Below are 21,663 nucleotides of genomic sequence, written 5' to 3'. Positions count from 1 at the left end.
CTAACGGGGTCGGACCCCGAGCGGGACGTTCGGCGAGGAGACGGAGACGGACTCGTGTAGAGCGTCTGGTCGACCACCGTTGTTGGTCCCAGGCAGCCGGTCGAGGTGGTCCGAGGGGGTCGCAGGGTGAAGAAGAAGGTCCTTGAGCTCCAACAGTTTTTGTGCACGAAGAGATTGAACTTTGATAAGTGTGGTGCCTTTTATTTTCCTTTTATATTTTATTCTCTCTTAATTATATAGTTCCAGTAATATCTATAAACTATATATCATTTAATTGCATCTGATGTATTGTCTGTTATTTGGGTGGGGTGGGGTACCTCCCACAGCATCCACACAAACGAATTACCCAGTTTGCCGGGGCCGAGGCTGTTTCCCTAGATGACAGCGAGCCGAGCGACCCTGAGGGTGGCCGGGGGGGGGGGGGGGTGGCTACATATATATATTTAAAAAGTTAAATTAAATAAGTAGCGCAAAAAGAAAGAGAAATTAGGGAGGTAGTATTCATGGGTTTAATGTCCATTCAGAATTCTGATGGCGGGGGGAAGAAGGTATCATGTGGCACAGGTTTACTAGATTAAGTGGTAGAATGAAGGCTTTGCATACCAAGGAGGCATTGTGAGGTTGTCCCTCATGCATTAATGTTTTGAAGTTTAAGAGCTGATCTCAATGAGAAATGCAAGATTCTGAGAATGGCTATCAGGATGTCTGGTAGAGATTCATAGGGTTATAGAATGCAAAAACAGAGCTTTCAGCCCATCTCATCCATGCTAACCACGCTGGGTAATCAAGATGAGTTAGTTTCATCTGTCTGTTAGGCCCATATCCCTCTAATTTTGCCATCCATGCACTTACCCAAATATCTTTAAATTTTGTTATTGAACTGATATCTCATGTCTTCTGGAAGCTCGTTCCACATACCCACCACCATCTATGTGAAAAAAATGCCCTTCAGCTTCCATTTAAATCTTTTTCTTCTCTGTCAAGAATGATGAATACTGCAGCCACTGCACATTTGCTAACAAGTCAGGGCCTCAAAACAGCCCCAGCCTCTCCAGTGTCTCCTTAAAGCTTAAGCCATTCAGTGCTAGTAATGTCTTTGTAAATCCTCTCTCTGCCTTTTCCACCAGTTTTCTGAATTGTTGATGGTATTCAATTCCGAAATTGTTAGAATTTTGGACACTAACAGAGTCAAAGGTATGGTAAGAAAACTAGCATGATATAAACATAAACACTAGGCAGGCAGAAGAGACTTGAACAATTTGTGTTCATTTTTACCAAATAATTGCAAAACTGATAAATATTTCATAATTTAAGCAAAACACAGCCTTTATCTATCTATCTATATTGTACTTTTAGTGAAGGGAAGAAGGCGAACTATATAGGATTAAAAGAAGAAAATAGCAGAACCTGGATCCCAGACAACTGAAATGGGGCGATAATGCAGAAAGTGGTCTTAATAGATGATATGACCTCAGGTGGGACTTTGAGTTTCTACATCATTTCCAACCATCATGTACTGAAGATCACAAAAGTGTCAGCAGAATTCCAGACAATCATCTGTCTCAGTTACAAAAAATTTCATATTTTATTAAATATTGGAAATGAAGGTGACAATTGTAGAAAATAGAAATAATTGGGAGTGTTGAAGGAAAACCATCTGATAGCCGTGCTTTTCAATCTGATTGTAGTTTAAATAGAAAAGGAGCATGATTTGGGCATAGTCTTGAATTTTAGAAGTTTAAAACAGATTTGCACCAGAATTGTCGTTTTTCAGGTATTTTCTTGAGCTACTGTAGATCAAGATTACTCTAAAAAGATCTGTTACAAAATATTTCCGGAAATCTTCCTGCAATGCCATTGTAGTTTCATTGAATACGACACTGTGTGTAGACTCATCTCTGTGTGCAAACAAATTCCCACTGGACTTCTGGTGAAGTTTCAATGATTGGGCAGGAAAATGTTTGAGAATTTTCCTGGCCCTGACCTGGCTGTGAAATTTCATAAATGGCCTTGAACAGAAATCTATTAACCAATTTACTTCTTATGATTAAGTTCCCATTCCTCATATTTCATGTTACTCGTATGCTTTCTACTACGTGGCACTCAAACTGTACACAGTGAGCTTGTTCTTTTATATTTACAGTTAAAATCCTGAAGCTCTAATTATATCCACTGTGTAAATTATGTGTAACAGAAGCTTCTCCAAATATATTTCTCAAATATAGCAAAAACACAGTGGTACCGACTCCTTGCCCTCACACTCTGTCTTCCCCAGCTCACCCTCCAATCGTTAGGAGTGAGCTGACTAATTCAAATGACCTGCATTGGAGCCTCCATTACAGCCAACAAGTTTACCAGCCCTGTTTAAGTGAGGCAAAAACCTTGATTTCTTTAATGAGAACTGTTGGCATCTCACATACCTTTCTTCCAGCCAGAGGATAAAATACTGAGTTGGCTTTAAATAAATGTTTGTCCAGTGATATGTCTACATGGCAGCACACAATGGTTTACAAACTGAAAATTATATTTTGCAAAAATGACTACACTTGAAAAGTAATTTTCAAGTGGTATGACACATTTCTGTTCAATATAACACAAAGAACAGAATGTTCAAAATTTGTTAAACAGTTTTACAAGGGAATAGTTGACAATTTGACACTGAAAATACAGATTGGTGTTAAGTGAAAAAATGATTGTGTTTTTAGCATTGAAGAGAGTACTTATCACATTGCATCTCAGAGAGATTAGTGACTTAATATCCCGTGTATAGGACCATCAGACATAGGAGCAGATTTAGGCTGCTCGGCCCATTGAGTCTGCTCCACCATTTCATCATGGCTGATCCATTTCCCTCTGAACCCCATTTTAATGCCTTCTCCCCATAACCTTTCACAACCTGTCTAATCAAGAACCCATGAACATCCGTCCTAAATGCACCTTTCTTTTTCTTAACCTGCGCCACAATATATCTCGAAAACTAAAGTTCTATAAACCTGTTATTCTTGCCTTTTATCTGACTGGAACATACAAACATTGTACTCTCAAAATTTTACTTTTGAAGGCCTCCCACTTATCAAGTACACCTTTGCCAGAGAACTACCTGTCCCAATACACACTTGCCAGATCCTTTCTGATATCATCAAAATTGGCCCTTCTCCAGTTTAGAATCTCAACCTGAGCACCAGGCCTATGCTTCTCCATAATTACCCTGAAACAAATGGTATTATAATCATTAGATGCAAAGTGTTCCCCTACACAAACTTCTTTCACGTGCCCTGTCTCATTCCCCAATAGGAGATCTGGTATTGGACTCTCTGTAGTTGGGACAATTCTACACTGATTAAAGAAATTGTCCTAAAGACATCTGAGAAACTGTAACCCGTCCAGTCCCTTTACAATATGGGATTCCCAGTCAGTATGTGGAAAGTTAAAACTAGCATAGAAACCTTATGTTTCTAGCATCTCTCTACAAATTTGCTGTGACATTTTCCCTGATGAGTAATGCCACACCTTCCCTGGTAATCCTTCCCGCTCTATCATGTCTAAAACAGCAGAACCCTGGAACACTGAGCTGCTAATCCTGCCCTTCCTGAAACCACATCTCACTGATAGCTACAATGTCATAATTCCATGATTTAATCCATGCCCTAAGCTCATCTGCCTTTCCTACAATATTCATTGAACTGAAATATACACAACTCAGAACGTTAGTCCCACCATGTTCAACCATTCGATTCCTGGCTTGCCACATGGGCTTAACCACATTTTTCCCAGCTACCACTCCATTATATGCTCTGGCACTGTGTTCCTATCCATCTGCAACTCTCGTTTAACCACCTCTCCCCCTCCATGCTGCACTAGAAAACATTCCCGCAAGGATATCAATCCCCCTCTAGTTCATCCCTTCTGTACTGGTCCTGCCTTTCCAGAAAGAGAGCCCAATGCGCCAAAAATCTGAAGCCCTCCCACATGCACCATCTTATTAGTCATGTGTTAAACTCCATCATCTTCCTATTTCTGGTGCCTCTAGCACATGGTACGGATATCCATCTTGAGATCACAACTCTGGTGGTCCTGTCCTTTAACTTAGCACCCAACTTCCTGAACTCACTTTGCAGGACCTCGTCACCTTTCCTACTCATGTCATTGGTACTGACGAGGACTGTGACCTCTGGCTATTCATGACACTTAAGACTGCCATGGACACCATCTGAAATGTCCCTGACTTGGCACCTGGGAGACAATATATCATCTGGGAGTCTTGTTCTCGTCCACAGAATCTCCTGTCTGTTTCCATAACCAATGAATCCTCTATCACTCCAGCTCACCTTTTCTCCCCACTTCCCTTCTGAGCCAGACTCAATGCCAGAGATCTGGCCATTGTGACATTCCGCTACTATGTCATTCCAACCCCCCCACCCATAAATAGTATCCAAAACAGTGTACCTGTTGATAGGATCAGCCACAGGGATACTCTGCACTGGCTGCCAATCCCCCTTCCCCCTTCTGAGGTTCATCCAGTTACCTGTGCCCTGCCCGCATCCTGGGTGTAACTGCAGTACCTCCCTGTCTGTCCTGTTGATCAACCCCTTAGCCTCCTGATTGATTAGGAGTTCATCCAGCTCCAGTTCTGATTCCTTAACATGGTCTGAGAAAAGCTGCAGGTGGATGCACTTTTTGCAGGTGTAGTCATCAGGAGCACTTGGAGGCCTCACTGCCTTCCCACATCCCGCAACAGGAGCACTCCATTAACCAGCCTGGCATCCCCACTACTCCAACTGTGCAATAAGAAAGAAAGTAAAAATAAACAAAAAACCTACCTACAGTCTCTGCCTCTCCTCACCAAAGCCTGATCTCCGACTCTAACACTGGCACTCACACAATGGCCACTTCGCTTAAACCTAAACTCATTTTACTGGACCTTGCCAAATAATTAGTTATGCACACGCTGAGGTCTCCTCAGGATCTGTGGCATGAAGAATGTCATGACTGCTTCCACTCGCTTCTTTTGAAATCTCTCTCCCACTATGCAATTCAGCATCTCCTTGGGAACTGTGGCACGCAAAATGACCTGACTGTCCCGCTCACTTCTTTTGAAGTCTCTCTCCCATTATGCAATCCAATGTCTCTTCAGGAATATGATCAGAGAAAAGTGCTTGGTTCTGTTGTGTGCTTGCATGGTACCGAGTAATAATTTCTGCACTGCTGTGAATTTGAGAACTTATATTCCACTGATTTCAAATTGAATCCACAGATGAAATGAGGTGCCCCTCATTCAATCTGCCAGTTATTTAATGATGTTCAATAAAATCATCAAGTACAAGTCCAGTCCAATCTAAGCCGTAAAATTGTCCTCAAATGTTTCACTGTATGACTGAGTACACTTTAATCTTCATATTTTCTGGCTGGAGTTCAATATTTATAAATCCTAAATACAGGATTGAAACCAAATTCCACATTCTGAAGCAATCAATGTAAATTAACAAAATAAAATAGGTCATACTAGAAGTAAGCTCAAAAACCTAATGCATCTATTCTTAACACAATTCCATATTTTAACTCTTGGTACAAAACCTACTTGAGAATACTAAGTCCATCTTAGGTCTTTACCATTTTTCTCTTTTCCTTGCTGTTAAATCCTCCACCTTTTCATTCCCGTTTCCATATCCTATCCACATTCCAAATCTTTTACATGGAGCCACATATTATCAGACTTTCACATGAAGTTCACTTAATCATCATAATTTATGTATAATTATATGAATTCCTGAATCACAGAGTTAATGAAGAGCCCTGGAATTTGTTTTGAGGAAGCTTGTCCCTGTGATTGGAATTATTAATTTATTCTGCAGTTCACGAGCTTCAGTGCCAGAATGTCCTTACCTGACCAATTTGCTCACAGGGTGTCTGGTATTCTGCCTTCTGGCAAAGATCTTTTACTCTTTCATATTTGGGTAGGAAATTTTCTTCTTGAGTGTTTTTAGTTTCATCTCTTTTGTGGAGTAGTTTACTAATAAAACAAAAGCACTGCTGCATTAAGTCTTGCTTTATGGAAACAATGATCATGCATTTTTTGCTTAAGAAATTTGTATTTCATACCCTCTTTCCACAAGAAATGAATCTCGCCAGACCTTGGTTTTCTTGTTTGAGTTGAACCTGCAAATAACAGAATGATTACATTAGTAAACTAAATACAGGTTTTTGTCTATCAGTATTAGTGGAATCTGTATAATGTTCATTCCTTTTTCTGTATAATGTTCATCTCCAATGCCAGTACAGTCGGCCCTCCTTATCCACGGGGATTGGTTCCGGGACCCCTCGCGGATGCCAAAAAACACGGATGCTCAAGTCCTTTATTCAACCAGTGTCAATGTGGTGGACCTTAGGACCCAGCGGAACCCCGGACCTTATTTAACTTGTCTTAGTGCGGTGGGCATTAGGATCGGCGGTAGAGCTCTGAATCCGCAGTGTTTCTGTTCACGAAAATAACCACGATCGCGATTGAAAATAAAGTCGAAATAATAAAGCAATAGGAAAGAGGTGAAACGCCATCGGTCATTAGAAAAGTGTTAGGCTACATTCGGTCAACGATCAGAACAATTTTAAAGGATAAAGTGAGAAAAGTCTTGTCCCAATGAAAGCTACAATTATTACTAAGCAACGCAGTGGTTTAATTATTGGGGTTTGGGGTTTTGGGTTTTTGATCCTTCACGAACCGGCAGGGATGGAGAGCGCGTTTGGGAGCGGTCTGTCACTGGATCGAACTGAAAAATAGCCCGGTGCTGAAACATATGTTTCTTAAGTGTTTTATATGCATAGAAAGGTAAAATATATACTATATACTAAAACAAACGTTTGACTGACTGATACTAAATAATATCGGATGTACCTGTTCCAACTTACTTAGAAAGAGAACTTCCGTTTTTTTCTCGATCCTGATCCATGATAACCTATGCACATCCTCCTGTACACTTTAAATCATCTCTAGATTACTTATAATACTAAATACAAGGTAAATGCCATGTAAAATAGTTGTTATACTGCATTGTTCAGGGAATAATGACAAGAAAAAAAAGTCTTTAATGCTTGAACAACAAGTGCTGGAAGAGCACTTCCGGGTTTTCTTGATTCGTGGTTGGATGAATTCGCGCATGCGGAACTCGCGGATAAGGAGGGCCGACTGTATATCCTTTCTTAGGTATAGAACCCAATATGGTTCTCATTACTCCAAATGTGCTCTGACCAGTGCCTTATAAAGTCTTAGCATTATCAAGTCTTAGCTTTGACAATTAGCTTTGACATTCTAGTCCTGTGGAAATTAATGCTAATATTGCATTTCCCTCCTTACTCCAAGTAATCTAAGGATTTTTGATCTTTCCATGACAAAGAACACATAATAGAATCATAAGAATAATGAAAATGTCCTGCAAAAACTAATTGCATGCATTTTATGAATTTTAATCAGTTTAATTATTAAAATGGCTTAAGTGGAAAACAAGCACAGTCATAGAAAATTATCGAGAAAGATCCATTAAAATGTCAGAAATTTAGATAATAATACACAAATTTGATGTACTTAGTATCAGTAAATTAGGGCACTCTTACCTGTTGACAGGTTTCTCAGTGTCTAACAGTTTCAGAATGGATTTGCCATCCATGTCAGCTGGAATATCTAGACCTGCAATATCTAAAATTGTCGGTGCGAGGTCTATGTTTAAAACGATTTGAGGAATGCTGAGAATAAATAACAAAAAAGAAGATGATTTAAATAGGATCTGCACTGATTCTTTCACTCTACAAACAGCAAATGCTGAATAACTGCTTTACTGACCAAAGTTGTTGTTAGCAGTCATAGGATTAACCAAGCATGTATTTCTTAAAACAGCTAAATTTTGTAATCTGCAGTCCCCTCATTTTGAACCACAGTAAGACTGAACAATTACAGAGTTATGCACCATAGAAACATGTCCCTTGTCCCATCAAGTTCATGCTTCCATCAGGCACCCATTTACACTAATCCTATTTTATTCTTCCTACATTCCTAGCAGATTCTATCACTCATTCACAACATAGGGACAATTTACAGCAGTCAGTTAACTTACCAGTCCATTTATCTATCTATCTCTCTATTTATTTATTAACATACGTTCTCTTCTGGTTCTTTGACCCGCAAAACCCAGCAACCCGATTTAACCCTAGCCTAATCACAGGGCAATTTACAATGAGCAATTACCCTACCAACTGAAACGTCTTTGGACTGTGGGAGGAAACCCACGCAGCCATGAGGAGAACATACAAACTCCTTACAGACAGCAGTGGGAAATGAACACAGGTAGCTGATACTGTAAAGCATTGTGCTAACCACTATGCTACTGTGTTGCCCCTTTAAGGACGTGGAAGGAAACCCAAGCACTCGGAAGAAACTCTCTCACATGGACGACTTACAAATGCTATGCAGACAATCCTGGAGGTTGGGATCAAACCCAAGTCACTGAAGCTGTGGGGAAGTGGCTGTATTCTGCATCACTCTCAAAACTTAGCATGTTTGCAGATCTCCCATAAACTCTTAATTACATCCAATTAATCATGTAGAAAAAGGTCTGAGGTGAAAATCTCTCTTCAATTTAATATTTATTTTTAATTCTTCTTAGGAACACTGTAACATTCACATATCAGTCAGTGTCATTTATATTTTATCAATGTGATTCTATGTGTAACTTAGTTCATGAACAGCATGGTCAATGACCAATGAATAACTGGGTATCAGGATACTGTTCCGCTATATAGCTCTGCAGTTTGCACTCTTTTTCATATGAGTCATTTGAAACCTGCTTGTGCAATACTGACTACATAGTGTTTTTTGCTGCATGGATTTCAGACTGGGTGCATCAGTAGATCACTTTGCTCTGCCAGCCAGAATATGACCTTGGGTATGATTTCTACTCTCCTATCAGTTTCCTTCCTCTTCACCCATTCATCATAGGCCTCACCTATCACCTTCTAGCTATCCTCCTTTCCCCGCCCCCTTCCACCCCACAACCTTCTTATTCTGCCATATTCCCCTTTCCTTTCCAGTCCTGAAGAAGGGTCTCAGCCTGAAATGTCGATTGCTTATTCATTTCCACAGATGCTGCCTGTCCAGCATTTTGTGTGTTGTTCTTTATGATAGTTGGGTATGCTAGCCTAAATTCAGGGGCACTCCAAAGCAGAAACTTATTTTCTCTCCCTAACACAAGGATATCTGATGCAATTTTTTCACATGTATTACAAGACCGACTGATTAAAAGCAAAACTGGAACCTTTGTGATTCATGTCAATCATTTGCTGAACCTCTGGGGAGGATCATAATGCCACTAAAACAAATTAAAGTCATTATAATCAACCTTAACATCCAGCCTTTATTCACCAGCCATAATTTACTTTTCCTCAGCTATCGATGGTAGTGAAGTCACATAAAACTATCATTCTCTGAATCATGCATGTGACTTTGATTATACTGCTATTAACTTAAATTCTTATACAATCTTTTTAATCTGAGAAGAACGTTTTGCTAGAATTCACAAATGAAGGCATTGCTTAATCCCCATTTCATCTATTGAGTAACTTTCCAAATTTAGTTTCACTGTTCCCTGTTCCTGGTTCATTCAAAGTAAGGAATCGCATTAATTACATTAATGAGGCATAATTTAAATCTTAATCATAGAACCACAGAACCATAGAAACTACAGCACAGAAACAGGCCCTTTGGCCCTTCTTGGCTGTGCCGAACTATTTTCTGCCTAGTCCCACTGACCTGCACACGGACCATGTCCCTCCATACACCTCCCGTCCATGTATCTCTCCAATTTATTCTTAAATGTTAAAAAAGAACCCGCATTTACCACCTCGTCTGGCAGCTCATTCCATACTCCCACCACTCTCTGTGTGAAGAAGCCCCCACTAATGTTCCCTTTAAACTTTTCCCCCCTCACCCTTAACCCATGTCCTCTGGTTTTTTTTCTCCTCTTGCCTCAGTGGAAAAAGCCTGCTTGCATTCACTGTATCTATACCCATCATAATCTTATATACCTCTATCAAATCTCCCCTCATTCTTCTACACTCCAGGGAATAATGTCCTAACCTATTCAACCTTTCTCTGTAACTGAGTTTCTCAAGTCCCAGCAACATCCTTGTAAACCTTCTCTGCACTCTTTCAACCTTATTTATATCCTTCCTGTAATTTGGTGACCAAAACTGAACACAATACTCCAGATTCAGCCTCACCAATGCCTTATACAACCTCATCATAACATTCCAGCTCTTATACTCAATACTTCGATTAATAAAGGCCAATGTACCAAAAGCTCTCTTTACGACCCTATCTACCTGTGACGACATTTTTAGGGAATTTTGTAGCTGTATTCCCAGATCCCTCTGTTCCACTGCACTCCTCAGTGCCTTACCATTAACATAGAAACATAGAAAATAGGTGCAGGAGTAGGCCATTCGGCCCTTCGAGCCTGCACCGCCATTTATTATGATCATGGCTGATCATCCAACTCAGAACCCAGCCTTCCCTCCATACCCCCTGACCCCTGTAGCCACAAGGGCCATATCTAACTCCCTCTTAAACATAGCCAATGAACTGGCCTCAACAGTTTGCTGTGGCAGAGAATTCCACAGATTCACCACCCTCTGTGTGAAGAAGTTTTTCCTAATCTCGGTCCTAAAAGGCTTCCCCTCTATCCTCAAACTGTGACCCCTCGTTCTGGACCTCCCCAACATCGGGAACAATCTTCCCGCATCTAGCCTGTCCAATCCCTTTAGAATCTTATACGTTTCAATCAGATCCCCCCTCAATCTTCTAAATTCCAACGAGTACAAGGCCAGTTCATCCAGTCTTTCTTCATATGAAAGACCTGCCATCCCAGGAATCAATCTGGTGAACCTTCTTTGTACTCCCTCTATGGCAAAGATGTCTTTCCTCAGATTAGGGGACCAAAACTGCACACAATACTCCAGGTGTGGTCTCACCAAGGCCTTGTACAACTGCAGTAGTACCTCCCTGCTCCTGTACTCGAATCCTCTCGCTATAAATGCCAGCATACCGTTCGCCTTTTTCACCGCCTGCTGTACCTGCATGCCCACTTTCAATGACTGGTGTATAATGACACCCAGGTCCCGTTGCACCTCCCCTTTTCCTAATCGGCCACCATTCAGATAATAATCTGTTTTCCTATTTTTGCCACCAAAGTGGATAACTTCACATTTATCCACATTAAATTGCATCTGCCATGAGTTTGTCCACTCACCCAACCTATCCAAGTCACCCTGCATCCTCCTAGCATCCTCCTCACTGCTAACACTGCCACCCAGCTTCGTGTCATCCGCAAACTTGGAGATGCTGCATTTAATTCCCTCATCCAAGTCATTAATATATATTGTAAACAACTGGGGTCCCAGCACTGAGCCTTGCGGTACCCCACTAGTCACCGCCTGCCATTCTGAAAAGGTCCCGTTTATTCCCACTCTTTGCTTCCTGTCTGCTAACCAATTCTCCACCCACACCAATACCTTACCCCCAATACCGTGTGCTTTAAGTTTGCACACTAATCTCCTGTGTGGGACCTTGTCAAAAGCCTTTTGAAAATCCAAATATACCACATCCACTGGTTCTCCCCTATCCACTCTACTAGTTACATCCTCAAAAAATTCTATGAGATTTGTCAGACACGATTTTCCTTTCACAAATCCATGCTGACTTTGTCCGATCATTTCACCGCTTTCCAAATGTGCTGTTATCACATCTTTGATAACTGACTCCAGCAGTTTCCCCACCACCGACGTTAGGCTAACCGGCCTATAATTCCCCGGTTTCTCTCTCCCTCCTTTTTTAAAAAGTGGGGTTACATTAGCCACCCTCCAATCCTCAGGAACTAGTCCAGAATCTAACGAGTTTTGGAAAATTATCACTAATGCATCCACTATTTCTTGGGCTACTTCCTTAAGCACTCTAGGATGCAGACCATCTGGCCCTGGGGATTTATCTGCCTTCAATCCCTTCAATTTACCTAACACCACTTCCCTACTAACATGTATTTCACTCAGTTCCTCCATCTCACTGGACCCTCTGTCCCTTACTATTTCTGGAAGATTATTTATGTCCTCCTTAGTGAAGACAGAACCAAAGTAATTATTCAATTGGTCTGCCATGTCCTTGCTCCCCATAATCAATTCACCTGTTTCTGTCTGCAGGGGACCTACATTTGTCTTTATCAGTCTTTTCCTTTTTACATATCTATAAAAGCTTTTACAGTCCGTTTTTATGTTCTCTGCCAGTTTTCTCTCATAATCTTTTTTCCCCTTCCTAATTAAGCCCTTTGTCCTCCTCTGCTGAACTCTGAATTTCTCCCAGTCCTCAGGTGAGCCACTTTCTCTGGCTAATTTGTATGCTACTTCTTTGGAATTGATACTATCCCTAATTTCTCTTGTCAGCCACGGGTGCACTATCTTCCTTGATTTATTCTTTTGCCAAACTGGGATGAACAATTGTTGTAGTTCATCCATGCAACCTTTAAATGCTAGCCATTGCATATCCACCGTCAATGCTTTAAGTGTCATTTGCCAGTCTATCTTAGCTAATTCACGTCTCATACCTTCAAAGTTACCCCTCTTTAAGTTCAGAACCTTTGTTTCTGAATTAACTATGTCACTCTCCATGTTATTGAAGAATTCCACCATATTATGGTCACTCTTACCCAAGGGGCCTCTCACGACAAGATCGCTAATTAACCCTTCCTTATTGCTCAAAACCCAGTCCAGAATAGCCTGCTGTCTACCCTGTAGGTTCTACGTTGGTTTGTCCTTCCAATGTGCAATACCTCACACTTGTCAGTATTAAACTCCATCTGCCATTTTTCAGCCCATTTTTCCAGCTGGTCCAAGTCCCTCTGCAGGCTCTGAAAACCTTCCTCACTGTCTACTACACCTCCAATCTTTGCATCATCAGCAAACTTGCTGATCCAATTTACCACATTATCATCCAGATCATTGATAGAGATGACAAATAACAATGGACCCAGCACTGATCCATGTGGCACACCACTAGTCACAGGCCTCCACTCAGAGAAGCAATTCTCTACCACCACTCTCTGGCTTCTTCCATCGAGTCAATGTCTAATCCAATTTACCACCTCTCCACGTATACATAGCGACTGAATTTTCCTAACTAACCTCCCATGCGGGACCTTGTCAAAGGCCTTACTGAAGTCCATGTAGACAATATCCACTGCATTCCCTTCATCCACTTTCCTGGTAACCTCCTCGAAAAACTCCAACAGATTGGTCAAACATGACCTACCACGCACAAAGCCATGTTGACTCTCCCTAATAAGCCCCTGTCTATCCAAATGCTTGTAGATTCTGTCTCTTAGTACTCCCTCCAATAACTTACCTACTACTGACATTAAACTCACCGGCCTATAATCATAAGTAGAAGCAGCTAAGAAAGCTTTAGGAAAATAAATTACTAAGTTCCCAAGCTTAAGGCAGAGAAAATGTCCACTTCATATTCTATGACTGCAGTATTTGCAACTAAAAACTTTAATATTTTTATATATTGCAACTTCAGTCTTCCTGAAGCATAAGAACAAGAGAAAAGCTGATTATACTTGCAATTTACATTTAAAAGTACTGTAATCATAGAATTTACAATTTATTTATGTTAATGCCAACGTTCGTGGAGCCTCCAAGGGTGTCCCCACCCGGCATCACCTCAGGTACTCGGACCACATATCCATTTTGCTAATCCTTGCTAATCATTGATAACCGAGTCAAACCAGTTCACAGGGAGATTAGGACCTGGCCAGAAGGTGTCACCTTAGCACTGCAGGACTGCGTCAAAAGCATGAACTGGAGCTTATTCAGGGAGGTGGCTACCTAACTCCGATCATCACATCAACATTGAGGAATATGCAGGATTGGTGACTGGAAAGTGCATTGAGGATATTCCCATGTTTAAACACTACACTGCCAGGGCAAACTAGAAACCATGGCTAACTGCAGAGGCTCATGCACTGCTTAGGGATCGGGATGCTGCCTTCAGATAGTAAACCGGATGACTCTAAGGTCAGCAAGAGCGTGAGTGTGCACAGAAAATTCACAGATACCTTTATGCATCAGGGACATGCGATGCATGTGGAAAACTATACAAACTATGACAGATTACAAGTCCACCCTGCGCGTCAATGACCATGACGCCTCCCTATCTGATAGGCTGAATGCCTCCTATGCACGATTGGATTCACTGAATCAAGTGACATTGAGGAACACCCTCTCTCCTCCTAAGGAACAGGCTCCCCGTCTGGCCACAGCCGAGGAGAGGAGGATGCTAGCCAAGGTAAACCCATACAAAACTGTGGGGGCGGACAACATACCTGGTAATGTGCTTAAGGACCGTGTGGCCCAGTTAACAGAAGTCTTTAATATCTCTCTGAAGCAGATCTCTGTTACTGTAGGCTTCAAGGCAGCCATGATCACTCCAGTGTCCAAGAGAGCAACTGTAACTGGTCGAACTGATTACCACCCAGTGGTGCTGACTTCAATAATCATGAAGTGCTTTGAGCATCTGGTATTGGATCATATAAATCCCACCTTCCAGCTACGTTGGGCCCTTTCTAGCTCTCTTACTGCTCAAACTAATCCACTGACGATGCCACAGCTTTGACCCTCCACTCTGTCCTGCCCTACGCAGAAAATGATAGCTCATACAGCAGGATGTTGTTCATTGACTTCAGCTCAGCATTTAACACGATCGATCATCTGTCAGAGGCTGGTAGGTAAGCAGTCCTAGTTGGGACTCAACAACCCTCCCTGTAACTGGTTCTTGGACTTCTTGATGTAAAGACCCCAGTCAGTCACAAATGGCAGCAACATCTCAAGCTCCATCACGCTGAGTACTGATGCTCACCAAGGCTGTGCACTCAGCCAATGACTGTTCATGCTACTGACTGGCGACTGCACTGGCGGGTTCTGCTCAAACTGCATCATCAGGTTCACTTTCACTGATGATACGACAGTTTTTGGACTCATCAGCAGCAATGATGAGTTGGCCAACGGAGAGGAGGTAGAGAGACCTGTTAAATGGTGCGAGAATAACAACCTGAGTCTCAATGTGGACAAGTCAAAAGAGATGATTGTGGATTTCTGGAAGGCTCGGGTTGACCACTCTCCATTGCACATCAATGGCTCTGCCGTGGACAGAGTGAAGAGCACAAAGATCCTTGATGTGTACGTAATGGATGAGATAACCCGGATCCATAACATCTCCTCACTAGTCAAGAAAGCACAGGGGCATCTATACTTTGAGGAGATTGAGGTGTGTATTGTTCCCCGTCCCTATTCTAACAGGAGCACCACTGAGAGTGTTCTGTGTAGCTGCAACACAGTGTGGTATGGAAGCTGCAAGACATCAGAGGACAAAAAAAAAAATCCAGAGGATGATTGGATCCTATTAGTGAAATTTACCGTGAGTGTTACAGACATAGGGCGCAAAATATTGTCAAGGATCCCCAGTATCCATCCTTCAATCTATCTGATCCACTGCCGTGAAGAAGGAGGTAAAGGAGCATCAGGACTTGGACTGCGAGACTGGGTAATAGCTTCTTCCCTCAGGCTGTGAGACTAATGAATGCCCCGCCAACGCTGAGGTCTTGTCACTAGGACAGTGAGCTGTTTGCTGTCTACTGTACTGCTTACTGTTTACTGTTTACCTGTGCTGTATAATACATGCTTTTTGAGTTGCATTTTATGAAATTATTTGATAGTAATTGTAATTTCTATTTCTTTTCGAGCAATGGCCACCACCCACTTAGCACTATGTATTAATCTGTAGGCTGTGCATGCATTGTTGTCTATACATTCACATTGTTCTTGCTCTCTCACTGCAATGCAAGTACACCAGTAAAGCCATCTTCCACGTCCATGCTTTTATTTTAATATGTATGTAGTTGTGCACAGACACAACAAATTGGCGATGAGTACAAACCTGAATGTCAGAAAATATCATGAACTGCATTGACAGTTACAGAACGAAACAGCGCGAGAAAGCTGAAGGACCTGGGAGTAACAGTGAAAGATGTACCGAATCTAAAGGGAAAATAACATGGCGAGGGCTTCAGTCGGGAAAGTTGGTGAATTTGATAGCACTACTGAAGGCTGGGAGATGTATATTGAGAGGCTTGAACTGTATTGTAACACAAACAACGTGAAGGGTCAAAAGACAACTCTCTTACTTCTTAGCTTAATGGGTGCAAGGACATACAATCTCTTATGCAACCTAGTAACTCCTGCAAAGCCAGCAACCAAGACGTTTGATGAAATTCTTACAATTTTACAAACCCATGAGCCTTAAACCACTGGTAATAACTGAGATATTTAGATTTTACAAAAGGAACCAGTCAAAAAATGAAAACATTCCTGAATATATTGCAGAACTATGCAATCTTTCCCAATACTGTGACTTTAGAGATGGACTTTCTGATGCATTGTGGGACAGGCTTGCATGTGGCATGCATAGTCAAAGCACTCAAGAGAGGCTATTATTCAAGAGACCTAACCTTAGAATGGGCCTAGACCATTGCAATATCATTAAAGACTGCAGCAAAGGATGCAGCAGAATGACAAAAAGGAGGCCAGAACATGAAATGCACAAAATGAACCTGAATGGTGCAAAAAGCCAAAGATGTTATCGATATGGCAAATCCTCCCATGGTTCAAAGAAAAAGTCTGCAGAAAGTGTCACAGACAAGGTCACATAGAGAGAATGTGCAAGGAAGACAAAAAGCCCAACTGACTGAAAAGTCTCAGACACAAAACTAAGCAAATGCATAAAGTTACCAAATATAAAACAGCATCAGATAACATAGAGTTTGACAAGGTGAACTGTCATGTCTACAACTGCACAGTATTACTAAAGCAGATCACACAATCATATAGATCACAATAGATGTGTCCTGCGTAAAACTGAAAATGGAGCTAGATACAGTGTCAGCTTTGTCTATAATTCCAGAGGCTGACTATAACAGACTGTTTTCTAAGATACCATTAGTGAAGACTTCAATGAAGCTAAAGACTTACACAGGTGAAAAAGTGTCTCACAAATGCAAACTGAAAGTAAATGTAATGTCTGGAGGCCAAACACATTAGTTTGAGCTTTATGTACTGAAAAGTCGAGGGCCAGCACTTTTTGGATATGAATGGTTGAGGAAAATCCAACTAGACTGTCACTCTATCAAAGTTTTCAGTGTGGCATCAACAGGCAACGGCTCCCAGATGGTAGCACTAAAAAGAGACTGGCACAGCTGCTTAATGCTAATGAGAAGGTGTTTGAGAATGGAATTGCACATGAAGGCCAGAATAGAATTGAATGAAGCAGCAACACCAAGATTCCGCAAAGCACGTCCAGTGGATTACGCCTACGTCCTAAAGTTGATGCTGAATTGCAGAGCTTGGATGCATCTGGAATTCTCTCTAAGGTTGAGTGGGCCACACCCATTGTCCCAGTGATCAGAAAGGGAAGGCTGGAGTTGTTTGCATATGTAGAGATTTCAAGGTGAACATCAACCGGTGTTGCATACTGTGCAATATCCCCTGCCACACATAGAAGACAAGTTTGCATCTCTGGCAGGCAGGGAGAGGTTTTCAAAGACTGACTTGTTACAAGCCTATCTGCAAATGGAGACTGAGGAGTCAGGCAGGAAGATTCTCATAATCAACATTCACAAGGGACTGTTCCAGAATAATCGTCTCGTCTTTGGCATCACATCAGCTCCAGCGGCCTTGGTAAAGTGCTTACCAGGCTGAGTAAGTATGGTCTGTGCACAAAGAGAGAGAACTGTGAGTTTTCAAGAATGAAATCTCATATAGTGGACATGTCATTGACAAGTATAGCTTACATAAGTCACAGGAGAAGATTGAAGCAGTGCTCCAGGCACCAAAACCTGAAAATGTGTCACAACTGAGGACATACTTGGGCCTGGTAAACTACTATTTTCCCCCAAACATTCTACAGTGCTGCACCCATTGAATGCATTGTTACAGACAGAAGCAAAGTGGGAATGGTTAAAAAGATGTGAAAGACCATTCAAGGAAACAAAGAGACGAATAACATTAAATGAACTGCTTACCCATTATGACCCATCCTGCCCATCAGACTGGTGTGCGTTGCATGCTTTTACCGCAATGGAGCCGTTTTGTCGCACGTTATGAAAGATGGATCTGAATGCCTGATTGCTTTTGCTTTGAGATCACTGATGATCACAGAATGCAGCTATGCACAGATGGACCGAGAGGCCCTTGGTCTAGTACGGGGAATAAAGAATTTCCGCCACTACATCCACGGACAAAATTTTACACAGGTGACAAATCGTTAGCTCCTCGTATCCATTTTTAATCCCAGGCAGGGAATTCCAGTGATGACTGCTACCTGGTTACAACGTTGGGCACTATTCCTCGGAGCCCACTCTTATGAAATCAAAATGCAATACTGGCTAGCTCATGGTAACCCTATGCTTCCAGAGTTCTCAGCAAGACAAGACCAACTGTCAGTTTGTCGAAGAATGCTGATTTGTGGATCTCATGTTGTGGTTCCCCCTAAACTGCACATTAGTGTGTTAGAAAATCTGCATGAAGGACACCTAGGTACAGTTAAAATGAAGAGTCTCGCTTGGAGCTATGTGTGGTGGCTGGGAATAGATAAACAGATTGAAAACTTAGCCAAAAGCTATTTGGGGGATGCCAAAAATTCAAAATTAACCCATATAGGCAACGTTACACCTGTGGGAGTGGCCAACATCACCATGGCAAAGAGCACATATTGACTTTGCTGGGCCATTCATGGACTCCATGTTTCTGATTGCCATGGATGCTCGTTTGAAGTGGCCTGAGGTTATAGCAAGGAAGTCAACACCTCAGTAAAGACTGTTTCTGCTCCGAGGACTATCTTTGCTAGAAATAACTTACCAGAACAAATTGTGAGTGACAATGGACCACGATGCACACCATAAGAATTCCGACTGTTCATGAAGAAAAATAGTATCAGATATTTCAAGTCACCTCCTCAGCACCCAGTAATGAATGGGTTAGCTGAAAGGTTTATCCAAACCTTCAAGAAGTCCTTTAAAGCAATGGACAAGGAGAACATTTCTCTCCAATACAAAGTGGACAACTTCCTTTTTGTGTATCGGATCTCTGCTCATGCGGCAACAAATCAAATACCTACAATGCTGTTGATGAATAGAAATCTGAGATCTCACATAGATTTCCGGAAACCAGATCTATGGAGGGAAGTGCAGAATAAACCGTTCAATTGGTTGCTAAGTGAAGCAGCAAGGAACTTTGAGATTGGACAAGAAGACCTAGCACGTAATTACCGAGAAGACAAGTGGACACTCAGTCGGACAGCTACAAGAACTGGACCACTGATGTACATGGTAGATGTTGGAGATCAGACATGGAGATGTCATGTAGACCAACTACTGGAAGCTCAACCGAAGAACACACCTGAGTGATCTACATCCAACAAGATGGACACATTACAGTCACTGGACTTGCTTCTCAATGATGATGTCACTGACAGCAATGTGACACTGGAAACTGAGAACGTTGTCTTAAACAAGACACTAACCAAACCCCAATGGCTCTTCATAGGTCCAGAGGTGTGACGAGAATGTTATCATAGACAAGACACCTGATAAACCTGATACCATGGCACAAGTCCAGAGGTGTTATCCTGAAAGAAGCAGGGCGCCACCCAAAAGACTGAATCCTTAGAACTGTGAAGTTAGTGATAGACTGTTATTGTGAAAGCATGCTTATTTTAAATTTGGGTTTATGAAAGGGGAATTGAATGTTTTGTACACATATAGTTTTATGTTGCATTAATCTAAAGGGGAATGAAGTGGAATGTATGGATCTATTTCTTTTAGAGCAATGACTCTCCCTTAGAAACATAGAAACATAGAAATATAGAAAATAGGTGCAGGAGTAGGCCATTCGGCCCTTCGAGCCTGCACCGCTATTTATTATGATCATGGCTGATCATCCAACTCAGAACCCCGCCCCAGCCTTCCCTCCATACCCCCTGATCCCCGTAACCACAAGGGCCATATCTAACTCCCTCTTAAATATAGCCAGTGAACTGGCCTCAACTGTTTCCTGTGGCAGAGAATTCCACAGATTCACCACTCTCTGTGTGAAGAAGTTTTTCCTAATCTCGGTCCTAAAAGGCTTCCCCTCTATCCTCAAACTGTGACCCCTTGTCCTGGACTTCCCCAACATCGGGAACAATCTTCCTGCATCTAGCCTGTCCAATCCCTTTAGGATTTTATATGTTTCAATCAGATCCCCCCTCAATCTTCTAAATTCCAATGAGTACAAGCCCAGTTCATCCAGTCTTTCTTCATATGAAAGTCCTGCCAACCCATGTCGATCTGTTGGCTGTGCATACACTGTTGACTACGCATACACATTGCTCTCTCTCTCTCTCTCTCTCTCACTGCGAAGTGAAAGACATCTCCTATGTCCACGCTTTTATTTTAATATATGTGTATTTGTGTACAGCCACAACAGTTGTTTATGTGCCGTGTGTGATATAAGCTTTGTGGCTGCACTGTGGTCTAGAGGAACATTGTTTCATTTGATGTATATATGTACAGTCATATGACAATAAACTTCAACTTGAACCATTTTAATTCAATGTAAATACATTCAATCAATTTTAAATAATAATTAAAGTAGTCATTTTGTGTCACATGACGCAAATGCAAAGGCTTCATGCTGGTAAACAATAGGAGAACTGGTGATAGAGATTGTGGAAAGTCACTCCCCCATACTGTATGAGAATTAAACATTTCCTTCTTTAATTACTGTTGCAAGTAAATGTATTCTAACATGAATAACTTCCTTCCAGATCACGTAAACCCAATAGCAGCATTAATGTAGATCACATATCCAATTATGAGTTGGTCCAGGTCACCGAGGAAAACACATCAATGCAAAAATAAATGAAAAATAAGTTTGTATTATTGCAATATTAACTTATTTTCCATGTTCTACTACTTAAGTTGTGTAATGAGATCTTCAGGATGTGCCTAAACAATCAGAAACACAGCAATGACCTTTGGTTTCATGCTGTACCCACACGTGCAAACCATCACTTTCTTACTGGGAGTTTGCAGAGAACGGCATGATACCTTACTGTATGGAACATACAATGGAACTTCTGTCAGTTTCGATCACATGTCTAAAACAGCTTCTGAATAATATGCAGCTCCAACTATATAATGAGATCTTACATTGATCCTGGTTCCACATTTGGTCCCCGCATGAAAAATGGCACTCGGATGTCAAACTCATACGGCATAGATTTTCCTTTCACAAGGCCAAACTGTCCAATGTGATAGCCATGGTCTGCTGTGTAAATGATGTAGGTGTTGTCCACTTCACCCAATTCAACAAGCATATTGTAGAGCTGAAACATCAATTAAATGCATTTTTGGTGAAAATAATAATGCACCATTTAACCTTTTCAACATTTCTAGGTTCTGCTGACAACGAAGGGTCATTCATTTTTGATTACTGATCAAATAAAACCACTCCGAAACTTAACTACATCCCTGATGTGAT

At 41.5% G+C, this 21,663-nt stretch overlaps 1 protein-coding gene across 9 annotated transcripts in view; it reads right to left on the bottom strand.

The window, feature by feature from the left end:
- Positions 1–21,663, bottom strand: part of LOC134342810 (extracellular sulfatase Sulf-2-like) — a 352,386-nt gene that overhangs the window by 51,464 nt on the left and 279,259 nt on the right. For all 9 annotated transcript variants that reach the window (XM_063041404.1, XM_063041405.1, XM_063041403.1 and 6 more), the window contains 4 exons: positions 21,333–21,508; positions 7,606–7,734; positions 6,100–6,156; positions 5,884–6,010 (listed from right to left, as the gene is read on the bottom strand). In XM_063041404.1, coding sequence (XP_062897474.1) covers positions 5,884–6,010; positions 6,100–6,156; positions 7,606–7,734; positions 21,333–21,508 — 489 coding nt within the window. The remainder of the gene's footprint in view (positions 1–5,883; positions 6,011–6,099; positions 6,157–7,605; positions 7,735–21,332; positions 21,509–21,663) is intronic.

This window comes from Mobula hypostoma, chromosome 2, assembly GCF_963921235.1.
Source record: "Mobula hypostoma chromosome 2, sMobHyp1.1, whole genome shotgun sequence".
NCBI classification, from domain to species: Eukaryota; Metazoa; Chordata; class Chondrichthyes; order Myliobatiformes; family Myliobatidae; genus Mobula; species Mobula hypostoma.
Note: the sequence above shows the minus strand (reverse complement) of the source record. Positions and strands in the feature narration are given on the sequence as shown.